This window comes from Pan troglodytes, chromosome 8 (genome assembly GCF_028858775.2).
Source record: "Pan troglodytes isolate AG18354 chromosome 8, NHGRI_mPanTro3-v2.0_pri, whole genome shotgun sequence".
Classification (NCBI taxonomy): Eukaryota; Metazoa; Chordata; class Mammalia; order Primates; family Hominidae; genus Pan; species Pan troglodytes.
In genome coordinates, this window is record NC_072406.2 from 141,630,319 (window position 1) to 141,651,530 (window position 21,212).

The following is a 21,212-nucleotide window of genomic DNA, read 5'->3' on the forward strand; positions in this document are numbered from 1 at the left end:
GGGCTCAGCGTAGCCGCCCCGAGCAGGACCGGGATTCTCACTAAGCGGGCGCCGTCCTACGACCCCCGCGCGCTTTCAGGACCACTCGGGCACGTGGCAGGTCGCTTGCACGCCCGCGGACTATCCCTGTGACAGGAAAAGGTACGGGCTATTTGGCAAACTAAGGCACAGAGCCTGAGGCGGAAGCTGGGAAGGCGCGCCCGGCTTGTACCGGCCGAAGGGCCATCCGGGTCAGGCGCACAGGGCAGCGGCGCTGACGGAGAACCAGGGCCGGCGCGCCGGCGTCCAGCGAGGCTGCGCAGACTGCCTCAGGCCCGGCGCCGCCGCACCGGGCATGCGCCGACCCGGTCGGGCGGGAACACCCCGCCCCGCCCGGGCTCAGCCCCGGCTCCGCCCTCGCGCGCCCCGGCCCCGCCCCCGCGCGCTCTTTTGCTTTTCTCAGGTCCTCGGCTCCGCCCCGCTCTAGACCCCGCCCCACGCCGCCATCCCCGTGCCCCTCGGCCCCGCCCCCGCGCCCCGGATATGCTGGGACAGCCCGCGCCCCTAGAACGCTTTGCGTCCCGACGCCCGCAGGTCCTCGCGGTCCGCACCGTTTGCGACTTGGTGAGTGTCTGGGTCGCCTCGCTCCCGGCAGAGTGCGGAGCTCTCCCTCGGGACGGTGGCAGCCTCAAGTGGTCCTGCAGGCGTCCTCACTTCGCCGTCGGGTGTGGGGCCGCCCTGACCCCCACCCACCCCGGGCGAGCTCCAGGTGCGCCCCAAGTGCCTCCCAGGTGTTGCCCAGCCTTCCCCCGGGCCTGGGGTTCCTGGACTAGGCTGCGCTGCAGTGACTGTGGACTGGCGTGTGGCGGGGGTCGTGGCAGCCCCTGCCTTACCTCTAGGTGCCAGCCCCAGGCCCGGGCCCCGGGTTCTTCCTACCCTTCCATGCTGCCAGCTTTCCCTCCGCCAGCTGCTCCAGGAAGCTTCCAGAAGCCCCTGCGCGGGCCTTGGCTTGCAGCAACCCTTTAGCATACTTACGCAGAGTCCCATATTTCCTTCCTGCTGGAGGCCAAGTTCTAGGGGCCTCCTGGTTACTATGGCTGGTGTTTGTGTACATCATACCCTAACTGTATTCATCAACACTTAGAGTAAGCAAGGCTCGCTGGAGAGCCACACACACTGGGCACCGTAATGTCGGTTATAACACCGCAGAGGAGTTCTGAACTATGTATTTCGCACTCCTGGGTTCATCATCTCCTGAAATCTCAGGGTGGTGTTTGCTCTCAGTTGCTTCAGCTGAGTAGCTGGCTTTCTGTCCTGGAAAGCAGACTTTGTACATGTGTGTGCAACCTATGCCTGCTGAGACCATCATCAGACAGGGAAGCGGCTTGGTCCAGAGAGGGGTCACCACAGCTGTTCTCAGTAGAATGTGAAGCACAGAGAGCTGAGAATTAGACTGGTTATTTACATAGACATCCAAATATAAACCTATAGAGTATCTGTTAAGTCAGGCTCTCCCGTCATCTCCCCCATCCCTGGGCAGGTGTCTAGGAGATGGTTTTGTTATTTTCAGGGCCCTCGCAATGGCTAAAACACTCCGGGAGATGAACAAGATTTTAAAAACCCAAAGCTTAGCGCACCTGGTGGGTGGGGGTGTGAAAACTTTGAAGGAAACCGCGTCAAGAGCCTGGCTGATTGTTAACGTCACGTTAACTCAGAGGGCCAGGATACTTGCCCAGACCCGGAGTCTGACTGCAGGTAGCAGAGGAGAGCTGGCCTTGCTCTGCCACGTGTCTTTCTTCCTGGGCCCTCCGTCTCGGGTTAGAATTTGAATAGTGGAGTAGTGTCTGCCACAGTCAAGGGCCGGGATGAAGTAGACCACCAGTACGGAGCTATACTCAGGTACTTTTCAATGTATATATTTTCATTAAAAAAAAAAAAATCTGGGCCAGGCACAGTGGGTCATGCCTGTAATCTCAGCACTTTGGGAGGCCGAGGTGGGTGGATCACCTGAAGTCAGGAGTTTGAGACCAGCCTGGCCAACATGGTGAAACCCCGTTTCTACTAAAAATACAAAAATTATCCAGGCGTGGTGGTGCATGCTGGTAATCCCAGTTACTTGGGAGACTGAGGCAGGAGAATTGCTTGAACCTGGGAGGCGGAGGTTGCAGTGAGCCGAGATTGTGCCATTGCGCTCCAACCTGGGCGACGAGAGTGAAACTGTCCTGAAGGGGAAAAAAAAAATCTGTATCAAAATAAGGATTTAACTAATAGTATTAGGCACTACTTTAAAAAGGCTTTGCTGTTAGTAAGGTTGAAAGAAATAGAGCCCTAGGTACACATTGGGTAGCACCTTGTTCAGCTGCTCAGATTCTTGAACCTTGTTGAGGTCTTACTTTGATATCACCTGGGCCTTATTTTTCGTTGTTTGGGTTTCCTCCCCAGGTGTCTCAATCAGGGCCTCCTCTGTCCTTTTGCAGGGAAGAATTGGGTAGGAAGGGCCTGAAAAAGAACTTGTCTTCCCCATTGCCCCCTCAGAGTTTGTTCCTCTCCAGTCCTCTTCCCACCCTTTCTTAGGACACCAAAACCCTGACTCTTTCAGTATTTTATAATAAAATAAAGTTACTAAATTGTCTGTCCTGTTTTGCAGAGGACACACATTTAGGAGCCAGTGATTCAGACCTTCCATTTTTCTTTTTGGTGCTAATGCTCTTTTCAGTATATTCTCTTTGACAGAAAAAAAATGGAGGCAAAACTGAATTTTCTGCATTATCTTTTCCTTTAGCATTATTCTTGTTTTTGCACTTCATTCTGACCCCCTTCCCCAGCATAAAGTTCCATGTCCAGATCCACTTGCCCTGAGGTTTTTGACTTCCGTTTGGGACTCTAGTCCCTCCAGGGGACACATTGAGCCTCCCAGACCCTGCAGGGCCCTGTGCTCATTCGGCTCTTGGGCTGTTGCTACAGTCCTTCCTGACCCTCTGTTTCCTGGGACAAGTAGTTTTTAATGCAGCTACTTTCTGAAAGAGCTGGGGTCTTACCGCAGAATATTATTTTATTATTTTGAGAGACAAGGTCTTGGTCTTTTGCCCAGGCTGGAGTGCAGTGATGAGATCATGGCTCCCTGCAGCCTCAAGCTCCTGGGCTCAAGCGAACCTCCTGCTTTGACCTCCTAACTACCAGGGACTACAGGTGTGTGCCACCATACCTGGCTGTTTGTTGTTGTTGTTTTTAGAGGCCAGGGTCTCCCTATGTTGCCTAGGGTGGTCTCGAAGTCCTGGACTCAAGTGATCTTCCCTCCTAGGCCTCCCAAAGTGCTGGAATTATAGGCATGAGCCACCATGCCTGGCCTCGCAGGATATTATTTAAACGAAACCTGAAGGATTTAAAATCAGAGAAGACACATAAACCATCACCTGACTGTGGGGTGAGAGTGGTCTTTATATAGACACTCATGATGCACAAGCCAGCCCTTCGCCCCACTCTTGTTTTGAAGTGAAAGGATTTATCTGGGAGGGAGGAGGTTTGAGCTGTGCAGGAGGGTCCTTGGTTGGCATGAGGATTTTGTGAACCTATGCTGTTAGCTCTGCAGGCCTGTCTTGGGCATAGGTAAGTAGAAGTTGGAGACCTTGTGTTGTGGACCAAATGTTGCAAGATGTGTGTTCTGTGGCTTTTCATTAATTGCTGCATATCTGCTGGTGGACATAGTCTAGTTTTCTTTTGACTTAAAAAAATTAACAGTACAGCTTATATCGGAGGGCTGCATAGTTTGGGGAAAACTAATGAATATAGTATGGAATGTAATGAATGACTGACTTCTTCATAGAGCTATTGAAGTGATTTATGAAGAGGAAGAAATCACTTTTGTGACTTTGTTGATCTTTGAAGTATTAGAGTGGCTTTGGCGGGTGTGGATCACCCGTAAAGGAATCAAAGACTGAGTCCTGCCGAGGTGCTCGGTCCCAGCAGCAAAGCCAGTCCTCAGCAGCCTGCGCTCCCAAAGCTCCTCCAGCTAAGTAACTGAATAGGCCGCCCTGGGGGCTGCCCATGCGGATGCTCTGAATGGTGAAACTTGGTTTGGACACCACAAGTTGTTTTCAGTTAAATCAGTGGCTCAGCAGCAAAGCAGGGTTCTCCAAGGAGGCCTCATGTCCCCTTCACCCCACCTGGAGGTAGCTGTTCTAAAACCAGTAAAAAAATTCTACAAAAACATTTTCTTATGGTTGTTAAATTAGTCATAGTGTGTGTAACCATGAAAGGAATGGTGAGAGCGCAATAAATGCCTGGTGTGTTCACTCTCCTACTCCTAAAAGTTTCTTGGTAGAATAATTTCCTACCTGTGATGCTTGTGAAGTCAGCAGAGTCTCCCACCCAGCCCTGCCGCCCATTCCCAGAAGTCTGGGCTGGGGGACACCAAATGGATAGTCCACCAGCGGCGTGGCTTGTAAAAGGAGGCACTTGTTAAATCTATTTGTTTTTATTATAGACATCGTTCTGCCAGTCGCAATAATGTGTTTATGGACATTTTTCTGCAAGCACAGCGCGGGTGGCAGTTTTTACTGACAAATTGAGTCATATGCGTAGAGGTTTAGAAAGCGCTTGCCTTATTGATGGATCAGGCAATTCTGGCACGGGATGTTCAGAGATATTTAGGTGGGTGAAGAGAGTGACTGAATCTCAGGGCAGAGAAGGAGATGGGGCATTTTATGTTGAAATGCAATAAATAATTGCTAGTTATTTATCATTTGTTTTTAAACTTTTAGCTACATTGTACTCCCCAGTCAAGGGGACTCCGGTGGGCAGCCGGGGATATCATGTTCAGGTGTCTCTCCTGCTTGTGTGGGGTAAGAGCCACTACTGGAATGCGATTCCAGCAAGGCCTGACGAGTCACAGCCCCTTGAACCTGTTGCTCTCCGTAAAGTGGGATCTTCACAGGCAACAGCGGAGGAGCATTTCTCTGAGGGTGACCTGGGCCCTCTGCATCAGAATTACTGTGGGTGCTGGGTAGAGAGGTCTCTCGATTAGCAGGGCCCCATGGGAGACCTACAGGACCAGAACCTGGGGATGCCAGGGGATTCTGGCAGACCCTAATGCTTGAGCACCTCTAGGGAAGGCCTTAGGATCCTCTGGGAAGTAGCACTCTCCAGCCCAGGCAAGCTCCGAGTCCCTTCCAGAAGGATCCATCGGCAGTTGGCATTGCTGCAGGTTGTCTGTGCATATGGGTCTGAGTACGGTTTTGTAACTCCCAAGAGACGTGAATCTCTTCAAATTGCAAACCCAACACGTTATCATTGCTTTTGAGTTTTCAGTTTTGTGGGTATGACAAGATGCAGATGTTACCAAAACTTTGGCGTCAGTTTTACAAACAAACGCGAAGCACAGGCAGCCCGTATCATATTTCACCCCTTCTTTCCTTTTGAGAGGGTTGTCTTGTTTTTAATCCCCCTCTGGGTCAAGGCATTGTCCTGGTCTCAGGTGAGGGTTCACTTTCAGAGGCACAGCTGAATACATTTTGTGGGACTGAATTGAGCTTTTCTACAGGAAGTGCCAGGCGGTGTGTGGGAGTGATGCTGTTTCCTAGCTGGGTCACCCTGGGCAACTCTTAGCCCTCCAGGCACCTCCTCATCCATTGGGTGGGGACGATTATGCTTATTCGGTCTACCTGGGTAAGTATAGGCACACGAGACAGTAAATACATATTTTTTTAAAAGTAAAATTTCTATCTACTACATGGATAGAAATTTTAATTTGGAGCTGAGTCTCACGGAAGGATCAAACAAGAAGACGGTGAAGAACCATTTCGAGCCCTCATTTTCCCCCCAGTCCAATCCGAATCTGTATTTTGAAGATCTGCACACACGCAAGCCCTCACCGGGGGCATGTGCATGGTGGTCAGAAGTGCGCCTTCTGGGAACAGATCGGCTTCCGTTTGGACCTGCTTTACAAGTTACAATCCTGTGCCCTTGAGCAGAGTTACTTAACCTTCCAAGGCCAGATTTCTCCAAAAGTAGGGCCAGGGACAGTTCCCATCCAGAAGGAGGCCTGGCGCTGGGGAGGCCTGAATGAAGGCAGTTGGTGTTTGCGGATGCAGAGTCGCTCTGTTTTGGTGGAGGCAGGACTAGAGGTCGGGATCACTTGGCCACGTTTGCCACCTCTGGTGCGTCTGAGGTTCCAGAAGGTCACAGAGCATTGTCTGTGTGCAGCATAAGGTAGTTCCCTATTCATTTACTAGGTCCCTGAAGTCCTTTTGTCTGTAAAGAGGCTACTGGCTCTGCCACCTGCTTCTGTCTTTTCACAGTAGACATTCTCGAGGTGGAAGCATTCTAAAGGTTCAGGTGTGCCACATCGGCCTAGAGTGGGCAGGTGGGCTTCATGTGTGCTCCTAGGGGCACTTGGCAGTTGCTGACAGCCTGAGACACTGGGAGCCTTGACATTATTCATCTGTTATATTGAAAGAACTTCCCAAAGGACCGACACAGGATCTGACACGATGGCAGTGGTCAGGAACCAGCAGTGACACCAGCATGTGACAGTATTTTCCCATGTGTGACGGCCGTTTAGACCACAGCAGTGAGGGGTAACGCAGGTCCGCTGGGTAAACTTGGTCAAAAATGGGAAGTCTGCAGCATTTCGTGTGTTTGTGGAAATGGGCCTTATTTTTATTTGGGGTGTCTCCTTAATCTCCTGTCACGGTTCAGCTCACCCTGGTGGTTATTCTGGGCGTGCTGCGCTTGTTGCCTTGTACAGACCAACTTAGGAAAGGCTCACCACCACCCCATGAAGGAGAAGGCGCTGTGAGTGTCTTTATTTTGCATATGAGGAACCCGGGCCTCGGAGAGTTTGAGTGACTTGCACAGGTCTCCTGGGATAGAGGTAGAGTTTTGTTTTCAACCCAGATTTATTTGATAACCAAGTGCAGGCTCATAACCACTGGTGCCAGGCTGGCTTTGCAACGATGAGCCTGAGAAGCTGTTAGAAGTCCTTTAAGGGGCAAGACAGGGTGTAAACAGACACAGACCTGTTTATGTAGCTAATGTTTTCTGAACATCAGTGTGACCAAGTGTTGTCTTTAGCATTGTGGGAAAAGCAATTCGCCCAAGTGTATTCCTGCTTGAAGGCGTTGAGCCGTAGCTGAGGCTGGATGCAGTGAGGACTTGGGGATGGCAAAGCTGTCCCTGCGTGTGCCTTGTGCCTACCCCGCACCCCACTAGAGAGTGGAACGACCAGGGCAGTGGGGCCAGAGTAAAGATGGGAGGATGCAGAGGGCCAGCCATGTCCCGGGACTGTGCACACGCTTCACCATGTCCCTGCAGGCCAGGGACCCATGCCTGATTCCCTCTGAAACATTTGCGGGACTGTGGCTACCAGTCAGGTTTCTCCAAGTGGCACAAGGGGTGGGCATTTTGAGCAGAGCAGTGGGACTGTGGACGGGGGTACATTTGGGGACCTGGCCATAGTTGAATTTGAGCAGGGTGTGGCAGGCATGTGGGGCTGGACAGGAAGGCAGAGCTAGCCGGTGGGGCCAGGGCCTAGGGAGCCCAAATGCTGTGCTGGGTGAAGGGCCTTGGGAGTCTTGTGAGTGGGGAACACTAGCCTGTCAGTGCTTCCCAGAGAAGATCACGGGGCTGGCAGGGGGCTGATCGGGGCAGAGGATGCAGGATGGTGGCAGCAGGCCTGGCAGGGCGGGGACAGTTCCAGGAGGTATAGCTGGGGTCAACCCTGGTGGCTTCTGGTGAGAGCGGAGCAGGTGGGAGTCGCAGAGTGTGGTTATGAGGGACTAAGTTTAGAATCGCTTTTCTTATTGAGAGAGACGAAAGCCTTGGTGTGTGTGCTTTTTATGTGAGGGAAGCCAGATAAAGGATCTGGCTTTGGAAGAGTAAACAGGCCACCCTCTGCCCTGCCTGGCATCTGGGTTCTGAGGCGGGAGATTTCCCGACTGCAGCCGTGTTCAGGCGAGGATGGCAGTGGTGGACCCAGGCTCATTACCATTGCTCCCACCCCAGCCCGTCCCTGTTGGGGGCAACCTGTACGTCCTGCAGGAGTCAAGAAATTTTAAAAACCAAACCGTCAGGTGTTAGAGGTACAGTCACATAAGAATGCAAATTAGAAATAGTGTGTGCTGGGGCCTTAAACACCATGACGTGTTTCGTGGGCTGGTGCGGCTGAGTGTGCCCCTGGGCAGCAGAGATTGACGAGGGTGGCTGGGCTTCCTCCGGGCCCTGGGCTTACAGTGGCCTTGTCTTCAAGGGGCTCCCCGTGTGGTAGGGAGATGTGCTTGTCACACCCATACATTTTGTAGGTACTGGTGAGGGCTGGCTAGACTGAATGAGGTGAAGAGCCTGGCCTTTGTTGGTGGAGGGGGTGGGGAGCTTGGTAAGTGGTTGAAGATGTTGAAGAAGTCCCCTCTGAGGAGGTGGCTTTCGAGTGGAGATTTGAACAGTGAGAGGTGAAAAGGTCTGGGAAGGAGGCTTCCAGGGGACGAGTGAGAGCTGCAGGTGCCTAGATGGCTGCAGGTCGGTGTGTTGGAAGCACAGATGGGAAGTCCTAGGAGGGTCACGGGGTTGGGTGGGGAGCGTTGAGGCCACTGTTGCGGGCCTGGATTCACTCTAGGAGTGTTAAAGCCAGGGTCTCAGCCTCCTGCAGTTGTCATCTAGTTAAAGTCGTGCCAGCAGGGCAGGGCTGTGTGTGTCTGGGTGATGGGGGATCAGATGAGAAAGTGCGTGCCACCCTCAGCACGGTGCATGAGAGGCGTGGGGCACGGCGGATGCAGCGGGTCTTACAAGGCCTTTAACGCTCGAGGGGAAGTTCCTAGAATAATGGGCGAAGAAAAGGAATGATATATTTCTAAAAGTTACTGAATTTAGCTAGCTATCCCAAGAAAAGCCCATGTGTGCTATTCTTTATTGTGCAGAAAAATTCGTTTCTGTCACCATTGTGTTATCATCAGATTAAGCTGTCGAGTCAGATGGATGCTGTGGTTGTGCGGGGTGCGGGCCGATCAGCACGCTCCCAGTGCCTCTGCAGGCCGTCAGCCTCCAGCCCAGGCCAGCCTGAGAGGCAGGCGACGTGGGAAGGGAGGGGCTTCCCACCAGGACACAGGAGGTTGCTGAGGAGGTTGCTTCCATGGTGCCACTTCTGAAATAAGAACTATTCCTTAGAAGGAATGCACAGGTTCTGAAGTTAATGTTCTTAAAGTTCAACGTTATCTACCCTCTTGGCCACAGTTGACCACCCTGTGGTCGTCCTTGGCCCAGCAAGAGCACAGGCTCTTGGAAAGCCACAATCCATGACCATATTCACAGGTGACCAACCATTTGCCAGGAGGCAGGACTTTCTGTGCTAAAATGGGGATGTCCCAGGCAGACTGGGGTGGGTGGTCCCTGCCTCCCTCGGCTCTCATTCCAGGGTCCTCCTGGGCATCACTGCTGTCACTTTGCCACTAGCTTGAGTCCACCTGGGCCTTGAGGCAGAAGCAGTCGTTGAATTTTCTTTTTTTTTGGTTCTCCGGAAGCATGGGCTTGTAAGCCTTCCTGTTGTATTTTGCCATGAGTGTAATTAGAACATCTCCCAGAGCCTGGGTCACTTCCCTTTAGCTGGACGTGGCCCCCGCTGTCCTTGTCACATTTTTTGGATTGTTTGTCACTCCAGAAAGCCTTCAGGGTCATGGTTCTCACTTCCTCAGACATTTTTCTCTTCTGGGTGTGGGGATCTTTTGCTCATAAGACTTGCCTTCTTTGGGCCTGAGACGCTTCTCCCCCAGCTGTGGAGATCATGACAGTTGCAGCAGACGGCTTCTTGGAAGGGTGGAAGGCTCTGGTATTGGCTGAGGAGAAGCAGCTCCATGGTCTCCAGGGATGTCCTGGGTTCCCAGGAATCCCACGGCTCCTGGGGGAACCGCTGCCTGGGGCAGTGCTGGTTCCATGGTCTGTTGGGGTTCCTGGGTGCTCACACTGCCCTAGCTTAGCCGGCGTGACTCAGGATGCTGGGACCCATCGCCAGGCTGCTGGGAGTGGCTGGGTGGGGAGGTCAGCTCTGGCACCAAGGTCACGCTGGGGCTGCAGGGCTTGGCTGGAGGGGGTGCTGCCCTGTGTGTCCTGCTACAAGGGGCCGGGGACCCTCCCAACTCAGGGTGTCCTGCACGCCCACACTGCCTCCCTCTTCTATCTTTAAGACACCTGGGAAGCTTCTGGACATGTCGAACCCACACCAGACTGAGTGGCAGGGTCCACCACAGGAGTAGCTTAGTGAAGACCAGAAATGGTTTTGAGCTGGGCACTGGCACAGACAGGGTGAGAGCCAGCCACATGGTCCTCGCAGCCTCCCCGCCTGTGGACCCCTCTCTCAGGCCAGGCAAGTCTGTGGGCTCGTGGGACCCCAGCAGTGCTGGCCTCCTGTGTTTGGGCCTCTGCATCTGTGCTCTGCCCTGAGGTTGGGTGAGTGGGGGACTCGTGTCCCTCTCTTCCCAGAGCAGCCTCTGCTGTATCCTCAGGGAACCGCTTCTGACCCGATCCCCACGCAGACATGCTCTGCTGCCCTCTCTCTGAATCTTCCCCACTCTCACTTCTTCCAGAAGCTACTTCAGCCCCCACGATCTCTCTCTCTCTGGGGCCGTTCACACACCACTGTTTTCTACTAGACTTGTATTGTTTCCATCTCTTGATGGTGGGATGCTAGATTGGATGCTCTCCAAGGCCTGGTGTGTGGTTTCTACTGGATGGAAGGCCCAGCACAGAGTGCTGGACACAGGGTGCTGTGGACTGAACCGTGTCCCCAAGATTCACAGGCTGAAGTCCTGACCTCCAATTTGGCTGTATTTGGAGACAGGGCCTTTAGGAGGAAATTAAGGCTAACTGAGTCATAAGAGTGGGATCCTACTCTGCTAGGATTGATGGCCTTGGCAGAGAAAGAGAGGATCTTTTTTCTTAGAAGAGAAAGAGAGGATCTCTCCCTCCCATACCATGTGAGGACACAGCGAGGAGGAGGCTGTGTGCAAGCCAGGAAAGGAGCCCTCACCGGAAACGGAATCCGCCAGGACCAGCAGCTCTCACTTGCCAGCCTCCAGAACCGTGAGAAGATAAATGTCTGTTGGTTAAGCCCCCAGTCTGGTATTGTGTTACGGCAGCCCAGGCAAACCAATATATAGGTGAATTACACACTAAAGTTGTTTCAAAGGCACAAAACTCATCAAGGGATTGTGTATGAAGTTGGAATTTGAGGCTGAGGATAACTTTGTCATCAGACAGTGCTCCAAAAAGTCACTGTTCTCAGGTTTAGCTCTTGGCATCCCAAAAGATATGAGTGTATCGCAGTAAAAAACAGGTAACAAACAGAAACCCAGATTTCATGACCGGAAACATCAGTGGTTGTGGGAATAGGGCACAGCAGGCAAGACAGGAGACTCCAGAGGCCAGCAGACCATGGAAAGGCCTGGTGCCGTCCTGGCCCTGGGTGGGCTTGCTCTGGTAAGCGGTAGAGGAACCTGCGCCCTGATGGGAAGGAGAGACCAGCTCAAATGCTGCCAGACTGGGTTTTTAAAACCAGTCTCTACAGATTCATTGGGATTCTTTTTGTTGGTTGGTTGATTTTTTTCCCCCCCTCCAGTTTGGTCAGTATACACACACTAATCCAGCCTGGTTCAAAGGACAGCATGTGGTCGTCTGGTTGGACACCAGCTACATCTCTCAGAACCATACTCTTTGCTGCTTTTCAGGCTAAGATAGCTCTCTGAGACTGTTTGGAGGTCTCTGTTGATTTAGGGACCTTGCAAGACATTTCTTGCTGAAAGCCCTGCTGGCCCACGCCTCACCAAATTGGCTTATGTGGCTGCTGATGGGGGGGACATAGAAAAGGTAGATAGAAAACGTTAAATTTACTTCTGTCGAACTCACCAATTCATGCTGTGGATTGTAGATCTGCAAAATATATCAAGTTCACAGGGATTTTATGATTGTTGCAAAGGAAACTCAAATTGTCAGCCTTTTCCTGAAGGATCTTGCCGTTCCTAAGCTCTGGCTATGCCCCTACTTCTGGCTGGCTGTGGCCTTGCAGTGCAGGCTGGCACTGTGCCCCTGGCATCGGGCTTTGGGGGGCCCAGCTGTGCAGGGAGCAGATGCTGTGGTGAGTACAGGTGAAGCCAGAGTCCTGGCTTAGGGAATGTGCTCTGCTTCCTGTAGTGCTCTTACTATTTAAACTGTGGATTTCACTTCTTCGTTATCTTTTATTTATTTATTTATTAGCACAACTATGTTTGTTGTTCAGTTCCATAGTGAGAGTCTCTAAGAATATGATTAACCTTGAGGGTCATCTTATCATGTAATTATTAATGATTGATTCTGTTTATCCTTGAAATCAATAAGAGAGGCATAATGGTTTGGTCTGTAGTTGGGCGTGATTTCTTACATTTCGTAAACACGGTTCTGTGACAGCGGTTGTATCAGTTTATTACCCAGAACATGTTTGATGAATCTGAAGTGTATGATTAGTTTTATATAATTATTGTGATATGTAGTGTTCCTTACATGAGTTATGTTAATATGGCAAATAGTGTTAACATCTCCTGCCACTAATAGTTAGGGTGGGGACATATAATAATTGATCTTCCTGGGAGTGCTGTAATGTAAAAACAATTCAGGCTGTTGGAAGTATATTTTACAAGTGTGCATTGGGCCTTGGGGATGTTATATTGAAAACCCCAATTGTACAGTTACCATGGGAACCCAACTAAAATAGATTGGTTGATTTTTTTTTGTCTTTCATCTTGACCAAAAATCTAATGTATTTTAAATGTTTTCATATGGAATTGTAGTCATATACTGACTTGCTGTGCCAAAGTATTCTGCTCGTTTTTTCCAACTTTAAGCTAAAATAGTGAAAAGTTCTCGAGTGGATCCTTATGAGAACGTCTCCCAAAGAGAATCCGTCACGTTTTTGTGGAAAAGTTTGTGTGAGTGATGATGGTAGAGTGGAGGTGGTGGAAAGCTTTTACGAAAAAAGGGAGAACAAGCATTTTCCTACGAGGGCAGACAAGAACCCTCACGTTCTTCCTTTGGTGGAGGACATGAGTGTGTTTCTCCGTTCTCATGTTTGTAGAAGGTGAGATTAGGTCCCTAAAGGGCCCTCTCCGTGTTGTGGAGGGGTTGGGGTGGGGTTGGAGTGGTGGGGTGGGATCTGTGTTTGCCCTCCTTGCTGGGGGTCCTCACATTGTTTGGTCTTAGAGCCTTTTTGCACAGTTAAAACTTATGAGGGATCCCAAAGAGATTACCTGAATTATATATTAATACCCCATTAGAAATTAGCAGTGAGAAATTTTAAAATATTGATTCATTTAGACGATAAACCTATTAGCTTTTTGCATAAATAACATTTTAAAATAAAAAGTAGCTATATTTTCCATAAAAACCAATTAGGGAGGAATGTTATCACTTTCCATTTTTTAAAACTTCATAATGCCTGGATGAATAGAAGACAGCTAGCTTCTCCTGCTTCATTCAGTCTGTTGTGATATGTTTGGGTTGAAGCGCATCAAGAGAATCTGGCCTCACTCAGGTAAGTAATTAAAAGGGAATAGTGTTTTAACAGCTTTCTCAGATAATTGAGGATATTTTCCTTTGACGCTACATCAGGACTCCGCAAGTGGTAGTTTCCTGAGGGTTTGTAGCAGGGTGCAATCCGAGACCCCCTCTGTGAACTTTTTGCTCTCTATGACGTTAAAATCCACAGGTATGCCTTGCACTTTGAGTGATTTCGTAGCGTCTTTCATCGGCCCTGTGGAAAATGTTGCTTCATTGAGTTATACAGATCTTCCAAATATTGATGTTTCCTAATACAGTCCTAAAAATAATATTTGTTAATATCACCACCTTTCTCCTTAGGAAAGTCATTTAGTATTGGGAAGCCATGGTGGTGGGTACCAGTATTCTAACATTTTAATCATCACTTGAAAGTTCTGGCTGGGCACACTGGCTCATGACTGTGATTCCAGCACTTGGGAGGCTGAGGTGGGAGGATCACTTGAGGCCAGGAGTTGGAGACCAGCCTGGGCAATATAGCAAAATCCCATCTCTACAAAAACATTTTTTAAAAAGAAAGTTCCCCTTTTATCAGCAGCAGCAGATACTGTCAGTTGTGTTCATTACAGGTACAGACTATTCATTTTTGAGAAAACATCCGCCAGATACACAAGTCTGAATAACTGTTGTTTGTGAGTCATTCACACTAGCAAAGCTTTTGTTCTAAAATGAAGTTGGTAAGTTCATCAGCAGTCTCTGCCACTTGTGGAGCCCTCCTGGTGGCAGCGTCATTCTGGTTTGTGGCAGAAGTGCTTTGCTGCTCTTCCCATTAGGTCACAGAATGTTTAGAAGGTCAAGATTTAGTGAAGTTTGATTGCTTCGTCAGGACATTCTGAAGTGAACCTGCCTGTTGCCCTGACCGTGCCTTCCTCCTAGAGTTTGGTGTCAATATCTTGGCCCTTGCGGAGGCATCCACAGTTTTCCCCAGCATGGCTTCTGTGTCGTCTTTCACCGTGCGGTGTGTGGTCAGCCATAGTTTGTGCAGGTGCCCTTTAGCAGATGGGGGATGTTTTACTCTTTTCTGCAGTGAATATGGTGGATAACTCTCATTGGTTTCCATGTCTTCAACCAATTTTGTGTTCCTGGATAAATGCCCACCTGGACTTGGTGAATTACTGTTTTCATAGATTGCTGGATTTGACGTGTTGATATGTTTGAGGATTGTGTGTCTGTTCATGAGAGGTGTTGGTCAGCAGCATTCCTGGAGTGTCTGTCTGCTTTGTTAGGAGGGCAATCTTGCACTCATAAAATGAGGCCTCTTCTATATTTTGGATTAGTTTGTGTACCATTAGCATTGTCTCTTCTTTGAATGCTTCATAGGATTTACCAGTGAAGCCGTTTGTGTTTGAAGTTTTCTTTGTGAAAATAACATTAACTATGAATTCAGTTTTTTTTAGTAGCTATAGGGCCATTCAGGTCATTTATTTCTTCTTGAGTGACTTTTTGGGATTTTGTATTTATCAAGGAATTTGACCATTTCATCTAAGTTTGTTGAATTTATTGGCCTAAAGTTATTTTTATATTCATTTATTATCCTTTTAATGTTTGTGGGATTTTGAGTCATGTCCTTATTTTTATTCCTGATATTGGTAATTTGCACTTTGTCCCCTTTTTTGCTAACTGGTCTGGCTAGAGGTTTATCTGTTTCTTTTCAGAGAACCAACTTTCGTTACTTGATTTTTCTCTCTTACTGATTTCTGCTGTTTATTATTGCTTTCTTGTGCTGACTTTCAGTTTAGTTTGCTTTCTTTTTTGTAGTTTCTTAGGGTAGAGGCTTAGATCATTTGATTTTCCTTTCTTCTTTTCTCATATAAACATTTAATGCTAAAAATTCTCTCTAAGCACTGCTTTAGGTGTGCTCACAGGTAGACATGCTGTGTTTTCATTTTGATTCAGAGTGGCGTATTTCCCAATTTTCCTTGTGGTTTCTTCTTTAATGCATGGGTTATTTATTAGTACATCATTTAATTTCCAAGAATTTGGGGATTTAAAAAATATTTGGGTACTTTCCCAGTATTTTTCTGTTATTGATCTGCAGGGGTGAGTTACCTTGTAGTCAGAGGACATACCTGTTATGATTTTAATCCTCCTAGATTTGTTGAGAGTTGTTTTACGGCCCAGAATATGGTCTACCTTGGTGGATGTTTGAAGAGTGTATACTCTGTGGTTCTTGGGTGGAGTGCTCTTTAAATGTAGTTGGGTAAGGTTTGTTGATAATGCTCTTCAAGCCTTCTGTATCCTTATTGAATTTTGTTTCCCTATTCTAAAAATTATTCAGAGTATTGACATCTCCAGCTATGATTGGAGACTTATCACCCCTTTCAGTTCTGTTGGTTCTTGGTTCATCTGTTCTAAGTGATTTCATTAGGTGCATACATGTTTCGAATTTTAACATCCTCATGGGGAATTAACCTTTACTCTTATGAAATGGCCTTCTCTAGTTTTGTTGTCATATTCCTTTTTTGAAATTATTTGATATTAGGATAGCCACTCCAGCTTTCTTTTGATTAGTGTTTCTGTGGTAACTGTTTTTCCATTCTTTTACGTTTAACCTGTTCTTGTCATTACATTTAACATGTGTTTCTTGTAGACAACACAGTTGGGTTTCTTGCTTTAAAAAATCTAATCTGACAATGTCTTTGTAAAATTGGAGTATTTAGGCCATTTACATTTAATGTAATTATTAATATGGTTGAGTTTAAGTATACCATCTGGCTGTTCATTTGTCATTCACCAATTTGTTCTTTTTGCCCTTCCTCCATCTTCCATAGCTTCTTTTCAGTTATTTGGATATGTTTTTGAATGATTCCAATTTAACATTCTGTCTACACTGTTGGCTTGTTAGCTGTCTCTCTTCTTTTTTAGTGGCTGCTTTAGGATGTGTAATGTACATACTTAGCTTATGGTTATCATAATCTGCATTCATGTAATATAATACAACTTCACATGCAGAATAAGCACCTTAACAAAAGTATGCTTCAATTTCTCTCATCCCATTTTTTGTTATATTATTGCTACATATGTAATATTCTCCAATATATAGAGTTACTATGTTTATGTTGGGCAATCAGTTTTCTTTTAAAGAGATTTAAAAAATCCAGAATTTACATTTATTTGCATATTTACTGTTTTTTGAAATCCTCATTCCTTTGTGTAGATCCTAGTTTCCATTGAGTACCATTTTTTTTATACCTGAAAACCTTGTACCATCATTTCTCAAGTGCAGGTCTGCTGCTGTCTGAATTGTCATGCATTTGTTTTTGTTTTTTGAAAAAAGCCTTTGTCTCACCTGCATTCTTGAAAAAATGTGAATTCTAGGTTGACCTGTTTTTTTGCTTTTGAATACTTTAAAGATGTTGTTCCATTGTGTTCTGCCTTGCATAGTTTCTGATGAACAGTTTGCCGTCATTCTTAAATTTGTTCTTCTGTATGTAATCTGGCATTTTTGCCACCTCTGGCCACTAAGGTTTTCTCTTTGTCACTTGTTTTCAGCTGTTTGATTATTTGTTTTTATGTTTCTTCTGCTTGGGTTTCACTGAGCTTCTTGCATCTGTGAGAATGGGTTACATATCCCTTATCTGAAATAGTTGGGACTAGAAGTGTTTCTGATTTTGGATTTTTTTTGGATTTTGGAATATTTGCATAGATAGGTAGATAAATAGATATATAGATAGATAGATAGATATAGATATAGATATAGATATCTTGGGGATGTGACCCAAGTTTAAACATGGAATTTTTGTTTCACATATACCTTATCCACATAGCCTGCAGGAAATCTTATGTATTATTTTAAATAATTTTGTGCATGTTACAAAGTTTTGACTGTATTTCAACTGAGACCTGTCATACAAGGTCAGGTGTGGAATTTTCCAATTGTGGCATCATGTTGGTGCACAGGTTTTGGGTTTTGGAGCATTTTGGATTAGGTGTGCTCAACCTTGTTTTACCTCATATAGATTTTTCATCAGATTTGAGGAAATGTCTCTGAATATTTCTTCAGATATTTTTCCTGCCTCCCCTTTTTCTGAGGCTCCAATTGCGCATGTGCTGCTTCATACTGTCCTGCGTCTCCCTGAGCCCTGCTCATTTCCTCAGTCTTTTTGTGTTTCTGTGCCTTGATAGTTTAAAAAACGTTATTTTCTCATTGTTGCTATTTTTTCCTTCTGCTGCGTCTAATCTGTACATCCTATTGATTGTATTTTTTACTTTAGAGACTGCATTTTACATCTCTATATGCTCCATATGGGCCTTTTAAAATATCTTCTATTTCTCATGTCATATGTGGGTTCTCCTCTATCTTCTCAAATATGGAGCATGTTTATAAGAACTGTTTTTATGTCCCAGTCCCCTTGTTTTACTCATCTCTACTTTTCTGGGTTTGGTTCTGTTGAATGATTTTTCTCCTGATTGTGGGTTATATCCCTCTGCTTCTCATGTGTGTGTGTTTTAAATGGGATCCTAGACATTGAGAGTTTTGTTGTTGAGTGCTAGATTATGTTGTCTTTTAAAAAACAGTTTTGGACTTTGTTCTGCTGCAGGTTCAGTTTCTTGAAATTGTTTGTATCCTTTCAAGGTATCATGCTTTTTTTAAAAAAAGGTTTTGTTAGGGCAGGTCCAGACCAGGTTTTAGTCCAGGGATAGTTTAGTCCTACTATTTACATAATGTCTTTATTTTATAAGGGTGTGTGTATTATATATATGTATGTGTGTATTTTATATATGTGTGTATTAAATATATATATGAAAAAATAAGGCAGCTCTGAGGTCTTTACCTGATGAATGTTGTATTAGGAGATCTTTCCACACTGGCTGGTGAGAACATGAAATATTCCCAGCTCTGTCTGTGATCAGGAATTATTTGGGCTGCTACTTCTGGGGATCTTTCTTTGACCTCAGGGAGTTCCTTCTCAAGCAGTGTCTCAGTAGTTAGGCAGAAGCCACAGGGACTCTTCCGGAGATGCCTGGCGTGTTCTCTGAGTAGGCCCTTCTTCCCTGGTACTCCATCCTGATGATTCTAGGTGTTTTGTTCTTTTTGAATTCTAATCTCTTTCCCCACTTTGGTGAGAGCACCCACTGGTTTTGTGTCAGATGACCCTCCTCCTCCTTGGTGCAGCCTGGAGGCTGCATCCAGCCATTCTCTGGCGGCTGGCTCACTTCACTTCCCTTTCCTTGGGGAGCATAGCCCCTGGCTGCTGTTGTCCTTGTTCTGAAGACCATGGTTTTATATAAAAGTTGAGCACCCCTAATTCAAAATCTGAAATGCTACAGCATCTGAAAATTTTTGAACATTGACATGCTGCTCAAAGCTGATGCTCAAAGGAAATGCTTATTGGAGCATTTTGGATTTTTGGATTAGGGATGCTCAAACTGTAAGTATTTGCAAATATTCCCAAATCTAGAAAAATCTAAAACCTGAAGCACTTCTGGTTCCCAGAATTTCAGGCTACTCATCCCGTACTTTATTTCGTTTTAGCTGTTACATGTGGTTCTTGCTACTCTGTCATGGCTAGAAGTGGGATCCCCACCAAGTTATTAGTGGACTCATAAAAATAAAAGAGAGGCCTGCTGGGCTGTTACCAGACTGAGATTGCTTAGATTACACAAAGCCCTCTGGCCCTGACCCCAGACTTTTTACTGGCCTGAAGTGGGTGAAAAGCTTCACTGACTGCTTTCTAGGCATGTTTAAGCCTGCTTATTCTGGCCCTCACAGAATAAGAATTCAAAGAACAATAATTTTCAAGAAGACTTAATTTAAGTTCATCTACCTTACTAGACTTGATATAGATAGCCTTTTTAATTTTTTTTCTCATGAAAACAGAGTTGAAGAAAACTAATTTACCTTCTAAATTTAGGCACAGTTTACCAAGTCAAGGTGTGGTTCTGTTCTGCTCTGTTCTCTTCTCTTCTCTTTCTTTTTTTTTTGGTGGGGGTAGACAGAGTCTTGCTCTGTTGCTCAGGCTGGAGTGCGATGGCATGATCTTGGCTCACTGCGACCTCTGTCTCCTGGGTTTAAGCAATTCTCCTGCCTTAGCCTCCCAAGTAGCTGGGATTACAGGTGCCCATCATCACGCCTGGCTAATTTTTTTTATTTTTAGTAGAGATGGGGTTTTGCCACATTGGCCAGGCTATTCTCGAACTCTTGACCTCAGGTGATCCACCTGCCTCAGCCTCCCGAAGTGCTGGGATTACAGGTGTGAGCCACTGCACCCAGCCGGTTATTGTATTTTCTGTATGCTTTTTGGTCGTTCGGCTCATACTCAGTCTTTCCCTGTACTGTTTGAGAAATTCACAGGTGAATCCCAGATCACAGGTGTTTGGTGAAATTGGTATAAACCTTAACTGACTTTCTGTTAAGAAACATAAAAAAATTTATTTGTATTTCTACTCCAAAGAAGGACTGTTCAAACTTTATATGGAGGGGACCCAAGATTGGGAAGGCAGAGGAAACAAAGGGGGTCTTTGATTCAGATTATTTTTCTCTTGTCATCATTGCAGGCTTAAGTGTGTGTCATCACTAGAAATGTATTCTGCTGATGTCTGTCATTTCAGCATTTTCATATTGTCAAAAATGAGACCAGACAGAAGAAGACTGTATTCTTTCCTGCTAGAACTCACACAACACTGTCATTAATGCCTCTGGCAGTCAGGACTTTAATCAGTTAAATGTAATAGTGGTGATAACGTTAAAGCCTTGTATGGCAGTCTACCCGGGCAGCCTAGAGAGCCCTGTGCAACTCTGCATTTGAAAAATCAATCAACTAGGGCTGTCTTTTGTCCTGGGCTACTTGGATAGCTGGTATGAACCACCCAGCACTAGCCTCCTACTTGTTGAGATGACACTTTTCCTGCAGCCATGCCCACTCTTGACAAAGAATAATTAGGTACCCTGCATAAGTGTATGGGGACCTGCAGGTGGCTTGGATGGTTTGCCCTGCTCTCATGGGGGTCCACATGAGCATACAGAATGGAAGAAGTCATGATGGTTGCAGTGGTTCCTCAGAGGAACAGTGAGTTTTTCAAGTAGGACTCTGATTATCTGTAAAGGCCAAACTTGTTCCAGTGACATCACATCTCTGGGGTTGCTAGGAAGTAAAGGAGAAAATGGGTTCACTTGCACAGTTTTGGATTACATGTAAGTTTTAAAGAATAGGAATGTGTGTGTATGTATGATATATACACTATATTATCATTACCAAAAATGATGCCTCCTATAGACTTTTGGTAGAAAGGAAATTTCCTTCTCTTCTGGTTGTCCGAATTTTGTTTTCCTTTTTTTTGCTTCCCTCCAGAAGGGAATCAAAAAATTGTGTGTGTATATATATGTAATATATAAATATATATGTAAAAAAAATATATAAAATATATATATATAAAATATATATACACACATATATATGTACACACACTATATATGAAATGCCTGTTCATATCCTTTCTGCCTGTATTTCTGTTGGGATTTCTTTTTCTTATTGATTTATAGGATTATTTTATATAGTCTGGATTCTAATCCTTTGTCAGGTATATTGGCTGCAATTCTCTTCTCCCAGTTTGTGGCCTGCGTTTTCATTTTCTTTATACACTGCTAACCATGTAGGTGTATGTATGTATATATTCTCCTGATTGTGGGTTATATTTCTCTGCTTATGTGTGTGTTTTAAGTTGGA

General features: G+C 46.3%; 1 protein-coding gene across 5 annotated transcripts in view; it reads left to right on the plus strand.

The window, feature by feature from the left end:
• The first annotated feature begins 319 nt into the window (after window positions 1-319).
• The window catches only part of MGMT (O-6-methylguanine-DNA methyltransferase), a 303,731-nt gene continuing 282,838 nt past the window's right edge, over window positions 320-21,212 (plus strand). Inside the window, exon 1 of one of the 5 annotated variants that reach the window (XM_063782276.1) lies at window positions 320-748. Coding sequence is in view for 3 of the 5 variants with exons in the window: in XM_001142341.7 (XP_001142341.1) it covers window positions 523-603 (81 nt within the window). In the remaining 2 variants the exon portion in view is untranslated. Of the gene's footprint in view, window positions 749-1,692; window positions 1,879-21,212 lie in introns of those variants that run through there. The other 4 variants (XM_001142341.7, XM_054660006.2, XM_063782277.1 and 1 more) reach the window with 4 other exon arrangements.